The 12,417-nt window shown below is 52.2% G+C and overlaps 1 protein-coding gene across 1 annotated transcript in view; it reads left to right on the forward strand.

Moving 5' to 3' along the window:
* The first annotated feature begins 8,062 nt into the window (after nt 1-8,062).
* LOC128588721 (coiled-coil domain-containing protein 33-like) overlaps nt 8,063-12,417 on the forward strand; it is a 54,265-nt gene continuing 49,910 nt past the window's right edge. The window contains exon 1 of the mRNA XM_053595562.1: nt 8,063-8,083. Coding sequence (XP_053451537.1) covers nt 8,063-8,083 — 21 coding nt within the window. The remainder of the gene's footprint in view (nt 8,084-12,417) is intronic.

Below are 12,417 nucleotides of genomic sequence, written 5' to 3' on the forward strand. Positions count from 1 at the left end.
TTGGTATTATGCTGACCCCAACAAAGAGTGCTCATCACACTGGGCTGTTTGGGAGCAAGGCTGGACTTGGGGCTATCAATGGCTGAGTCTCAGGGCAGACCCCTGGCCCACTGCAGATGGCTGATGACACTTAGGAAAAAGTGTTCCACAAATAGCCCTAGCCCAGAATTAAGCCCTTTCCCACCCTTTCTGAGAAGTAACAGTGACTTAGTTTCAGCTAAGGAGGTGGAATGGACAAACTTCGGGAACTCAGGCTTGAATTCAGACTCCCACTTTGCCTCATAGGAGGTATTCTGAATAAAGTCACTTTGCTTCTCTCCGTTTTCTCATCTGTAAAAGAGAGATAATGATGCCTACTTTGCAATGTGGTTGTGAGAGATTAAAAAATATGCTGCCCTCACTGTAGTCCAGGAGGCCTTCTTGGAGGAGAGGGGCTTCCAAAGGCTTCCAGAACCTAGGCAGCCCGGAAAGCACCTTGATTCAGCCTTGGAGGTGGGGAGGTGATATCGATTCTCCCTTGCAAGAAGCATTTGCTGAGCCCCAATTCTATGCCAGGCCTGGACTCTCAGAGCTCTCTACGGGGACCCCAATGCAGTCAGTGAGCCCAGCTAGGCCCAGCTTTGGAAGGCTGAAGGTACAGGGGAGGGGTGGAAGTACCTGAGCCAAGACAGGAAGGGAGCAAGGAAAGTAGTATCAAGTTCTAATTTAAATCCTGCTCTGCCTCCTCCAGCTGTGGGACTCCGTCAGTGCCTCCTTCCCTCATCTATAAAATGGGGTGATAATGCTCCTCCAAAAGGACTGTTGAATTGAATATGTAGCATATTTCAAGAACATAGCAAATACTCATGATCGTGATGCCCGGATGGCAGCAAGCTAGGTAGACAAGGGTGGGAGGGCCACTTCTAGGCAGACAGAACAGACTGAGCAGAGACCCAGAGGCTTGAGAGAACGTGGGCTCTTTGGGGAACTTTGAGGCTCTCTGGGGAAGTAGTGAGTGTGGGAGCAGGCGGGGGGCTAAGCCATGGGTGCCCCACCCCTCACCTCTCACCCCAGTGTGAAGTTTGCCCTTAAGTCACTGTTGGGCCAGTGGAGCTGAGACCCCTGAGTATGCATAGGAAGGGGAGGGTGTAGACATTATTTGAATCTTCCTCTTAAAGCATAATTGCTCTTTGTCAGTGGGGGTTCCTGGAGTGGCCTCCTGGGAGATCGTTTTCCGGGCTCCTCTCTTCCAGGAGACAGGCAGGGCTGGGCCAACTCCAACTACAAATGCGATTTCATGGCCTCAAATGAGATTAGGGCCAGAGGCTCTGTTCTCTGGTAGAGATGGCTGGCAGTGTGAGTGAAGGGTAGCCGGAGCTGAGCAGGGAATCCGGAAGGGATCCCAAGCAGGCTTGGCCTGAGTAAGCAGTTTCCTATAACTGGATCTACAGAGCTGTGCTGCTGTGGGCTATGGGTAGGGTGCTCAGGCCTATCAGCCCCATCCCCAGACTGCCCACAAGCACCTAACAAGGGACAGCGCTGTGATTGAGAACACATGTGCTACAGCCAGATGGCCTAGGTCTAAAGCTTGTCTCTTCTGTTCCTAGTTCTGCCTCAGTTTTCCCATCTTTAAAATGGGAGCTACAGTAGTACCTGCCTCATGTATCATTTTGAGGTTTGAATAAACAAAATGCATAGAGCAGTGTGCCTGGCACATTCTAAGTGCTCACTAATTGTCAGCTAATATTATGAGTTTTATACACACCAACCATTCCTGCCCTAGCAGGGAGAGAAGGCACAGAGGGCTTGGACTCTGGAGGAGGGATGTTTTGTGGAGAAGACATCCCTCTTCTAGGCTGAAGTAGCAGGGAGGAGGAAGGCACCAGACACTTACGTCATCCCCCACTCACTCACCAAGCACCTACCTAGTACCAACTCTGTGCCAGGCAACATGCTGGGCCCTGGGGATGTGGCAACCATCGGGCACAGTCCCTGCCCTCGGGACCCTACTCTGACGCTCCAGCTCTGGGACTCCATCTGTCAGTGCCTCCTTCCCTCATGTATAAAATGGGGATGTTGATGCTCCCCCAACAGGACCATTGAATTGAGTATATAGCAAATTTCGAGAATATAGCAAATGCTCATGATTCTGATGCCCAGTGGAAGCCAGCGAGCTAGGCAGACAAGGTTAGAGGGCCACTTCTAGGCAGACAAAACAGCTTGAGAGAATGTGGCTGAGTGTGGCTGGGCCAGTCCCCTATAAGCAAGGGCAGAAGCCGGGAGACTGGAAGATGACAGTTTTATCCAGCACAAATGGGCCATGGACCCTGTCCCAAAAAGTCAATACTGGGTCATGAGTCAGGGTTGGGGAGGCCCATGGGCTGTGGATCTGATGATCTCAGAGTGTGGGTGGAGATCATTGGGGAAGGTTCCAGGCAAGAATGAATGGATTATTCACTGGATTATACCATGAATTATTCAAGCTGGTGGGCGGGGGGGTGGGGGGGAGACAGCCCAGGCATACAGAACAGCATATGTGAGGGCATGAATGTTGGGGAGATCAATGCCCATTTGGAGGCAGGGTACAGGTGTACCATGAGGCTGCAGCAGGGAGTGAGGCAGGAATCACTGTGTCGGATAGAGGGCTGGGCTGTCAGACTATTAGACCTCCTGAGAGCAGTGAGGCCTGCTGAAGTGTTAATTGAAGTAGAAGAAGGACTTGGTCAGATTTGGGGGGTTGGAAGAGGTGAGTGAGGGAACACAGATTTGCTGGACACTGACTGAGGCTAGCTCCCCACCCCCAGGCCTTTGTCCTGTGACTGGACTCCCCACACACACACACAGCTTTTGCAAGTTACTGCTTCTGCTCCTCCTCATGGAAGGGACTGATGGAAGGATTCGTTGCTTACCTCAAAAGAAAAATACCCCAAAGCCATGTTGCATCTTTAGCAAAGTGATTTATGACATGACAGTAGGACCTTGGCTGCCCCAAATGAGAGCTCTGGTTACCAAAGGCTGAGAGAAATCCTTCAACATGGCAATCAGTGAACATGCCTGCCAAGCAAATGAAAGCAGCATTATTCAACAATGAGAAGACCACGCTCTTTACCAATCACCCCCAAGTCTCCTGTTGCCAGAGGGGCTCCATGTTGTCGCAAGCTAGTGTAAGCGCGAAGGAAATCTCATTTAGGGGCTGCCTGCTATGTGCCAGACATCATTCTCCTGTCTAATCCTCACCATGACTCTGCAAGGAGCCTGCTTGCAGGTCTGTTTTGCAGATGAGGAATGGAGGCTCCAAGGAGTCAGTTGACTTGCCAGAATCCTTGCCGCAGGGCCTGGCAGGGCCAGGGTTAAAGGCAAGCCATTCAAGGCTGGCAAAAGTTTTGTGCCCAAAACTTTTTTGCCTACTTGGTGGTGCTAGACCAGGCTATCCCAGGGGGCCAGAACCCACAGAATAAAGTATAGAAAGAGAGGTGAGCCTGAGGTCTCACTGGACATAGCAAGAGAGGTCAGGACTATCACAGAGTCTGCTCTGTGACAAAACTTGGATGCATGTGGATTTAGCCCAGTAGCCATTTACTGAGCTGATAAAAGTCACCTCCGTATAGTACAGAACCAGGGCAAGGTCAGAAGGGCAAGGGCAGGCAGCAGCCCAGCACATCCCGAGTCCCACCCTTGCTCATTCAGCCAGCAGGCCCTGAAGAGTCAGCAAGCATCTAAGAGGCTTAGTGGGAACTGGGAACAAGCTTAGTGATAGGAGTCATGGCCCAGAGTGCTGTGACCACACCAGCCCTTGGGGGACAATCAACCCCATGGCCCATTTGTTCCGGATAAAAGTGGCATCCTCCAGACTCCCTGTTTCTCCTCTTGCTCACAGGGCCCTGGCCCAGGGTGCTGAGCCTCTAGTGTGCCACTCTCTCTTGCCACCGGTGTCCACAGGCTGCATTGTCACAGAGCCATCTGTCTGGCCTCACACAAAAGGCCAGGTGTTTTTGATCTGAACTTCGCGTTGCCCCAAGTCTCCAGCGAGAAGGAAGGAAAGCTGCAATTGCTTTCCCCAGAATGAAAGGAATAGGCAGTGTGGTTTGGTGTTTGTGATCACAGACTCTGGAGCCAGCAGGCTGGATTCAAACCCCAGTTCTGCCACTTCAAAGCTGTGCGACCTTAGGCAAGTCCACTTCCTCAGTGCTCTTAACTTAAAATGGACTAACAGCAACAATGCCCAGGAACAGGGATGTAAGGGGCAAATGAGACAATGCGGGAAACCCCTGGCACAGCACCCGGCATACAGTAAGTGCTCACTAAATGTGGTGGGAGGCGTCTGTGTAGGAGCTAGTGGTGATGATGAGAGTGGTGACACCAGGACATTCAGTGAGAGCTTAGGCTCACAGAAAGGGGCTTGTACATCAGGGGTATCAGTCAGAGTCCTACCAAGAGAAAGAAGGCATTCAAATTTGTGAACTTGAGGGAAGTTTAATCAAGGGACTATTTGCAAAGTTCAGGGTGAAGAAGGAGAGTGCAGTACCCTTGGGACTTGTAACTTCCCTACTCCCAGATGTGAAGGACCAAGAGCAGGGAACTATGGCCAGACCTAAAGTGGCAGCTGCTGTGCGATATGGAGAGAGCTGCCTGCAGGGTGGCAGTCCCAGGGAAGTGTGTCTCTCCCAGAACCAGTGAACGTGGCTTTCCCTCCCCGCTTAGCCCTGTACCACCCCTTCCCACTCCCCCCATCGCTCTCCATTCCTTTTGGGCAGCTGAGTTGGATGAGGTGGGAAATGTAGGCAGTGTGATTTTGTAGCAAATGGCAGCACATAGCTGTGTGATCTTGGGCAAAATGTTAACCCTCTCTGAGCTTTACAAAGTCTTCATGTTCCAACCACCATTCATGCTCAGCCCCAGCAGTGTATACAGCAGGTACTCATTGTTGGCTGAAGGATGGAAGACTCTGAAAGAATATCCTCCTCTGACTACAGCAGAGGCTGCACTGACTTCACATCAACTCTGAGGCTCAGCCTTGGAAGTTTCTGTAGAGAGATTTGGGGGGCTGGCTTTGCCTTGTGCTTAAATCATGGCTCCAAGTGGGCACCCTGGAGGCAGTTCACATCCTACCCCTTGAGGTGCTGGGATGGGTTTAAGCTTAAGTCACCACAGCCAGATCTGTGCTGGAGAGAGTTTGCCAAGTCCAAGGTTGGTTAGCAGGGAAGGAGCGAGCATGTCTCGGGGCACTTCGCCATCAGTGTCAAGCGCTTTACCTGGACCATCTCCTTCAGCCCTCAGAGCAACCCTGATGTCCCCACTGGATAAGGAAGGGAACTAAAGCTCAGAGAGGGTTAACATTTTAACCCAGGATACCACAGCTAGCTGTCATTTGCTACAAAATCACACTGCCTACATTTCCCACCTCATCCAACTCAGCTGCCCAAAAGAAATGGAGACAGAGTGATGTGGGAGGGGGCAAGTGGGGGTGGGACATGGCTAAGGAAGAAAGGAAGGTACAGTTCACTGGCTCTGGGAGAGAGACAATTCCCTGGGACTTGCTGCATGGGCAGTTAGTCCTGAAGAGCTGCCTCCTCAGCATCCAGGCCTTAGACATGGCACAAGGGCATGGCTGACCATGAACTACATGTATCCACCCAGACTCTTCTTGCTGCCCAGCAAGCCCAGCACAAAGCCAAGGAAGGCAGCAAGTCCCCTCCTTCCCTAAGAGCCAGCCCAGATCCAACCATGAGGCTTGCCCTTCCCAGAATTGTGGGCTCCCTAGTGACTGTGTTTAATCACTGGTCCAACCTAATGAATGATACAAGTCCAAGTGCTCTCTCCTGGGGTCGGGGGCGGGGGCGCAGGGTTACCTATTAGCTGTGAGATTAATCATTACCTGCTTCCCCTCACACTGGAATCTCCCTGAATCATCAAAGCTTGAGGCTGGCCCCTGGGCAGGGGAGTAGAGTTTCCTCTGGACATTAGGGGAATAAGCCCATTTCCCTGGGCTGGGGAGGTGGAGTCCCCCAACTCACTGTCGGACAAGGAAGAGAAGGTAGAGCACAGGGACCCTAGTGTTGTTGAGGCCCTCTTGCCCATCAGGAGGAAGCAGTGCTGGGGAGGTTATGGTAGGCACAGGAGCCAGGGTCCCAGGGGTCCTTGGTCCAGGGAGATAGATAGTGAGTGAGGTGGGGGGAGGCTTCCTTCCTGTGTCTGCTGAGTGCACAGTGCCCGCTCTCTCTCTCTGGAGCCAGACGGCCTGGAACCAGTGTCCAATTGCATTATCTTCTTCCCAGGCAGGAAGAGCACAGGGGTGGGGCTACAGTGACAGAAAACTCAGATGCTAGGCAGGGCAACTGCCGGGAGCCCAGCAGGGCAGAGCCACAGAGAGGCAAGCGCAGTGGCCAGGGCACTAGGGCACAGAATGGCAGGAGGCACTTGAGCAGAAGTGGGGCCCTCACACAGCCCCGAGAGTCACTGCCCTATACGTATGCTCCTAAGTGCCTACCTTACCACTCCAGGCAGGAGTTACAGTGATGCCACCACCCCCTCCAAACTGCTGCCACTGTCTCCTGGACCAAGCAGGCCTGAGAGAAAGAGGGAGAAGCACTCTAGGGAGACAGGGAAGCCATCTGCTGAGACCCTCTCCTCTTGTGCATATCATGTTGTGACAGGGCTGGCCCCAGAGGGAAGTAAAGCACTGTACTAGCAGCCAGCCATTCCTGGTCAGGGCAGGACCCAAGACCCAGAGCCCCAGGATGCCCCCCTTGCCAGGCCTGGACAGGGAGAAAGCTAGGTGTGGGGTTCCTGGCTTCCAGCCCCAATTACCTGAGGGACATTGACTGGTCCTTTCAGTTCTACTCAAAGGTGAAGCCTCAGCTTTTGTCTCTAAAGCGAGGAGAACTTCATCTTCCCTGCCTTTCTCTTTGTAGTGGGGGTGGGGAGAGCCAAGAGGCCTCTGCAAAGCAGAAGGAGGCTGCTGGCTCCTGGCTGCCAGGGTGGTCCTGCTCTTGGGCCCCAAGCCAAGGAAGATGAAAAGAATCCCCAATGTGGGGCCTAAAACGGCTGGCTGAATAACAAGGGAGACCACCAGGGCCTCCCAAACACCCTACCTAGAACCCCAAATCACTCCTTTTCTGGCCCAGGATGCCTGATTGCTCTGTAAGGCCCAGCTCAGACCTCCCTTCTCCTTTGGCCAGCCCCCATCCCAGGCCCAGGACCAGTCATTCCTCATTCTGCCATCTTGCTTCACAGTGAGCACCTAGAACGATGCCTGGTGTTGCTCAGTAAAAAGATTTCTCATCTTTATAATAATTTCCTGAGGAGCTCAGAACTGGATTAACTACAATCTTTGGCTCATACTCTAGTACCGTCATTGGCACATATATGTCTCTTTATTTAATTATAATTTCTTTTCTTTTTCTTTAATTTTTTAAAAATTTATTTTCAAAGTGGAGTAAACGCCCATTAACTGGCCACCCACTCTAACAACCAGAATGTTACCAATCACAAATCTGCTTATGTGTTTTCCCCTCTTCTGGCTTCATCTTCTCACCTATTCTCAAGAAGAAATTATCTTCTTGAAGTTTGTGTTTATTATTACCAAAAAAAGGGAAGACTGTTAGGTAGCCAAAGAGCCAGGAGGGCTGTAGACTCCAGACCAAAGGCATGAGCCTCTGGCTGTTTCTAGGGCTGGTGAGACTTCAGCCCTCCCCTGTGACGTCACACAACGTTGCCCAGGTGACCCAGCTAGGTGGCTTTCCCAGTTCTGGGCAGAGAGAGGGTCACCCCTCTCTCCACCTTCCCGGGGGTGCCAGGAGTCAATTGCCCGCTGGCTAACCCCTGTCTAGGCCATGGCCAAAACCCCTCAAGGTACCTCCACTCACAGATCATCTTGCTGCTAAGAAATAGTCAGGCCTCTACCCCTCACCCACCCTCCAGAGCTAGTGTGTGGCACTCTTAAAACCACACTGACCTTCATATTGTTCTGGGACTCCAACGTGCCCAGGCCAGCTGTCTGGGCAGGACTGATGCCTGATCACCCACCAATTCCAGGTACTGGTCCCCAAGATTGTTAAGGCCAAACACTCCTGCCCCCAAGAGGATGGGACGGAAAAAGGAAAAGGTGAGGCTAGGGGCATGGACCACGTACCTACCTGAACTCATCCCTCCTTCAAAGTCCCTTGTTTTGTTTGCTCTGAAATTATGAAAAAGCCTGCCTTCTCTAGGTTTCAGTTTTTGCAGCTGTGAAGTAGGGACTGAGGTGGTCTCTGTGGCTCCTCTAGGTTTGACGCCCTGTGCTCTGGGGCGATGTGGAGCACAGACCTGAAATGCAGTGGGCTTGCAAGTGCTGTCGACCCTGCCTGCCCTTCATTTCTGCCCTCTAATCGCTGGGGTCACGCAGGCTCAGAGAGCCCACTGAGATGGCTCATCATCCCTCTCCCTCTTCAAGTTCTCTGGGGGATTCCTAGGCTGCTGCCTGACAGCCCCAACCTTGATGCCCACTGTCCCCATACTCTCCCAGCCCTGGCCCTCATCTTCTGGGGCCCACACCCCCTGTTCCAGGACACAGATGCTCAATTGCCTAGAGTGAAGGGATCTTGTCTATTGTGTTCACTGCTAAATCCCCAACACTCAGAACAGCGCCTGACACATAGTAGATGCTTAAAAGAAAGCAATGGTCAGCCAGGCATGGTGGCTCATGCCTGTAATCCCAGGACTTTGCGAGGCCAAGGTGGGAGATCAGTTGGGCCCAAGAGTTTGAGACAAAGCCTGGACAACATAGTGAAACCCCATCTCTAAAATTTAAAAATTAGCTGGGTGTGGTGATGCTCACCTTTAGTCCTAGCTACTTAGGAGGCTTACTCGAGCTCAGGAAGCTCAGGAAGATTACTCGAGCTCAGGAATTCAAGGCTGCAATGAGCTATGATCATGCCATTGCACTCCGGCTTGCGTGACAGAGTGAGACCATATCGGGAGGGGCCTAGAATCTCAGTACAATGAGATATAAGCCATTCAATGTTCCTTCAACTGTGTCACCCATAGGGATAGCAGAAGGAGCTGAGACCAAAGGCACATGGGTACTTGCTAACTAGGAATACCCTCTCTGCAGTTACACTCTTAGGTCAAGTAAACCAAATAGTTGGCGGTGCCCAGGCCCCAGTGTGGTTTCCATTTCGTTACACTTGACTTTGGTGTTTCTGGTTCTTGTTGTTCTCTGCCCACAGGTGGCCTCTCCCCAGACTCCACCCTCCCCATTAAGCCTCTTTTGGAATGCTACACTCAGGACCAGGTCCCAGGTGTCTTGGCCTTGGACCCTAAGCTGCCAGCCAATTCCCGGCTGCCCCACTGAGCAGGTTTCAGGGATCCAGGGAGAGTGCATGGCAGCTCCAAGGAGGAGCCAGAGTTGTTTTGTTTGGTTTACAGCTTTTGGAAGCATTTTTAATAGCTTGGCAGAATCCCCTATAAGCATATTCATAATGTATACATGGTGTTAAATATTTGGGTTTCTTCTTTTGTTAATCCCCAGTTTATGTCTTTTTTTATTGGGGTGATGTCTATGGACTTCAGAACTCTTTGTGTATTAGAGATATGAGTTCTTTTATATATATTGCAAATATTTTCTCCTGTTTGTCTTTTCTTTGTATAGCAGTGAATCTTGGACCATTATAGAAGCTGGTATAGAGTTTTAAAAAAATGTAATCAAATCTATCAGTTCTTTTCTTTATTATTTCTGACTTTTGCATCATTTTTGGAAGTCTCTCTGCTACAAATATAACTCTTCTTGCTGCTACCAATGAATACCCAGGTTATGAGTTCAAGGAGCATATGCTGTGTCCCAAAGAAGGAGCCCCACGTCCAGGAAGTATGGTTAGAGCCAAGCAAAAACAGCAAGGTTGTGGTATCAGATAGACCCTGGTCCCAGCCCCCCACTGCACCCCTCTACCTGAGCTGTGTGCTTTGGCCTCTCTGAGTATGTTTTCTCACCTGTAAGAAGGCCTCGCCCTGCCCAGTGTAACTCCCAGGTGAATTTAGATGCTGAAACTAGAAAAAAAAAATTAGGGACCATTTTTACCTCAAGGACTCCTGACACTGCTGAGCAAAAAGGCCCACTGGAGATCCGGGCAGTCAGGCCCCTGCTACCCAGTCTCCCACATAGCCAGCTGCTGTGACTGTCAGATGCAGGGCTCTTCTAGGGGACAGAATTGGGCTTCTGAACTTCTCAAGGCGTCCCAGATGGCTAGGGGAGAAGGGTTGACAGGCGTGGAAGGGGTCTCCTCCTCCCCACCAAAACCAATGTAAATACCCCCCTCACCCATGTGAGGTTAAAGGGGCTTTAACTCCTTCCCTGCTGGTCCTATTCTCCTCCTCCTATTTCCTCCAAAAATGTCCCAACTGATGCCCCTAAGACATCTGCTGGCTGGCTCAGTGCCTGTAGCTCAAGCAGCTAAGGCGCCAGCCACATACACCAGAGCTGGCGGGTTTGAATCCAGCCCAGGCCACCAAACAACAATAATGGATGCAACCAAAAAATAACCGGGCGTTGTGGCAGGTGCCTGTAATCCCAGCTACTTGGGAGGCGGAGGCAGAAGACTCGCTTGAGCCGAGGAGTTGGAGGTCGCTAGGAGCTGTGATGCCATGGCACTCTACCCAGGGCAATAGCTTGAGGCTCTGTCTCAAAAAAAAAAATAAATTGGCCAGGTGTTGTGGCAGGTGCCTGTGGTCCCAACTACTTGGGAAGCTGAGGCAAGAGAATCTCTTAAGCCCAGGAGATGGAGGTTGCTGTGAGCTGTGATGTCACAGCACTCTGCCCAGGGTGAAAGCTTGAGGCTCTGCCTCAAAAAAAAAAAAAAAAAAAAGACATAAGCCCAGCCTATGGAGGCCAAGGCCGCCCGTCTGGATGGGGAAGGCCTTGGGATTAGCCATGCCAAGCTGGCTGGCACTCCACACCCAGTGAAAGATCCAGGAGTGTGGCACTGTGGCATCAGGTTTCAAGGCTCACACCCCATCCTTCCACCCACTGCTGGTGGCCCTGGGCAGCTGAGAAACTGGCCAGTCTCCTGCCTCAAAATGCTGTCTACTCATCTCTGTCCCCTAGCAGTGTTGGATGGGCTAACTGAGAGTGAGCCCGAGAGGCCGAGAGGAGACAGGAACGTGAATTCTCTCTCAGGGCTCCTCACACCTCTGCACATGAGTCTGTGGGCCCTGAGGATTAGGGGAGGGAGGTTTTACTCCCACTTCCCTTTCACTCCCCCTTTTGCAACCCAGCACATGGACCATTTACTCATAAATCCATCGATGCAGGGGCGAGGGACAGGGAATATTGGTCCTCCTGCCAGGCATCTCCAAGGAAGCCTATAGATTTCCAGATTCCCATCCAGATGGAGGAAGGAAAAAGGGGAAAACAGAAGGATGGCAGCCCTGGCCCACCATCCCCACTCCAGGCCTCACCCTTGGCCCCAGGCCTTTCTGGCCCTGGGCCCAGCCTGCCCAGTGGGCACATGCCTGCAGGCCTCATCAGGAGGCGCCAGCCTGGCAGCTGGCCTGGTGCCCAGAGCTAAAGCAGGAGCGGTTCTCACCAAACCCTCTGCAAGCTTTATTTCCTAGAAGGCTATAGCCACGGTGAGGCCCAGAGAAGGTAGAGAGAAAGGGGGTACAGCTCCTAGCCTGGTCTGCAGATGCCTAGCTGGGCTTCAGGGCTGCCGGGGAGTCAGTGAGAGCCCTTGAACCAGGGCCCTGCTTCTAGACCTTCACTTCTGTGACCCCAAGGAGCTCATGGTAGACCCTGTGCCTTCACAGCAACAGGGGCACCAATCTAGGGCTGGGAGTGACATTATTCACTTCTCCCAGCCTCAGTGTAGGAACTTCCAGCACACTGGCCACTGGCAAGACATCAAAAACCACTCCAGACATTCCTGTTGGCCAGGTGGAAAAACTGAGGCCCCCAGTTGGTGGCACAAAGTTGAGGCAGAGCTGGGCTGAAACCTAGGTCTCTGGGGCCCAGGCTGTGCTAGTCCTGCTCCTATGCCACTGAACCAGGGGAGAGAAACTGCTGGGGAGTAGGAAGGTTAGGGGTGGACAGTGAAGGTGTGATCCTAGGAAGAGCCTGACACAGGAAAGGAGGGGGTGGTTCTGAAGATGCTGCCCCTACCCCATTCTTGCCTGGCAGCAGAATACAGGGAAAGGGGAGGGGTAACTCTCATCAACACCTTTGCAGATGGTGACAGGCCCTGTGGGTCCTGGGGGAGGGGGTGACCTCTTCAATCAGGGGAAGGGGAGGGGTCTCTGTAGTGTTGGCACTTCTGGGAAGGTGCTCTCACCTCCTAATTAGTCATCTTATTAGGCAAGGAGGACAGTGTGCACCAGAAAGTGACAGGAGCAAGCCAGAGATGACAGTGTTGGGGTGACCTCTGAAGAAGGGTGTCTGGGCAGAGGAAATAGCCAGGGCAAAGGCTGGAA

Source organism: Nycticebus coucang, chromosome 6 (genome assembly GCF_027406575.1).
Source record: "Nycticebus coucang isolate mNycCou1 chromosome 6, mNycCou1.pri, whole genome shotgun sequence".
NCBI classification, from domain to species: Eukaryota; Metazoa; Chordata; class Mammalia; order Primates; family Lorisidae; genus Nycticebus; species Nycticebus coucang.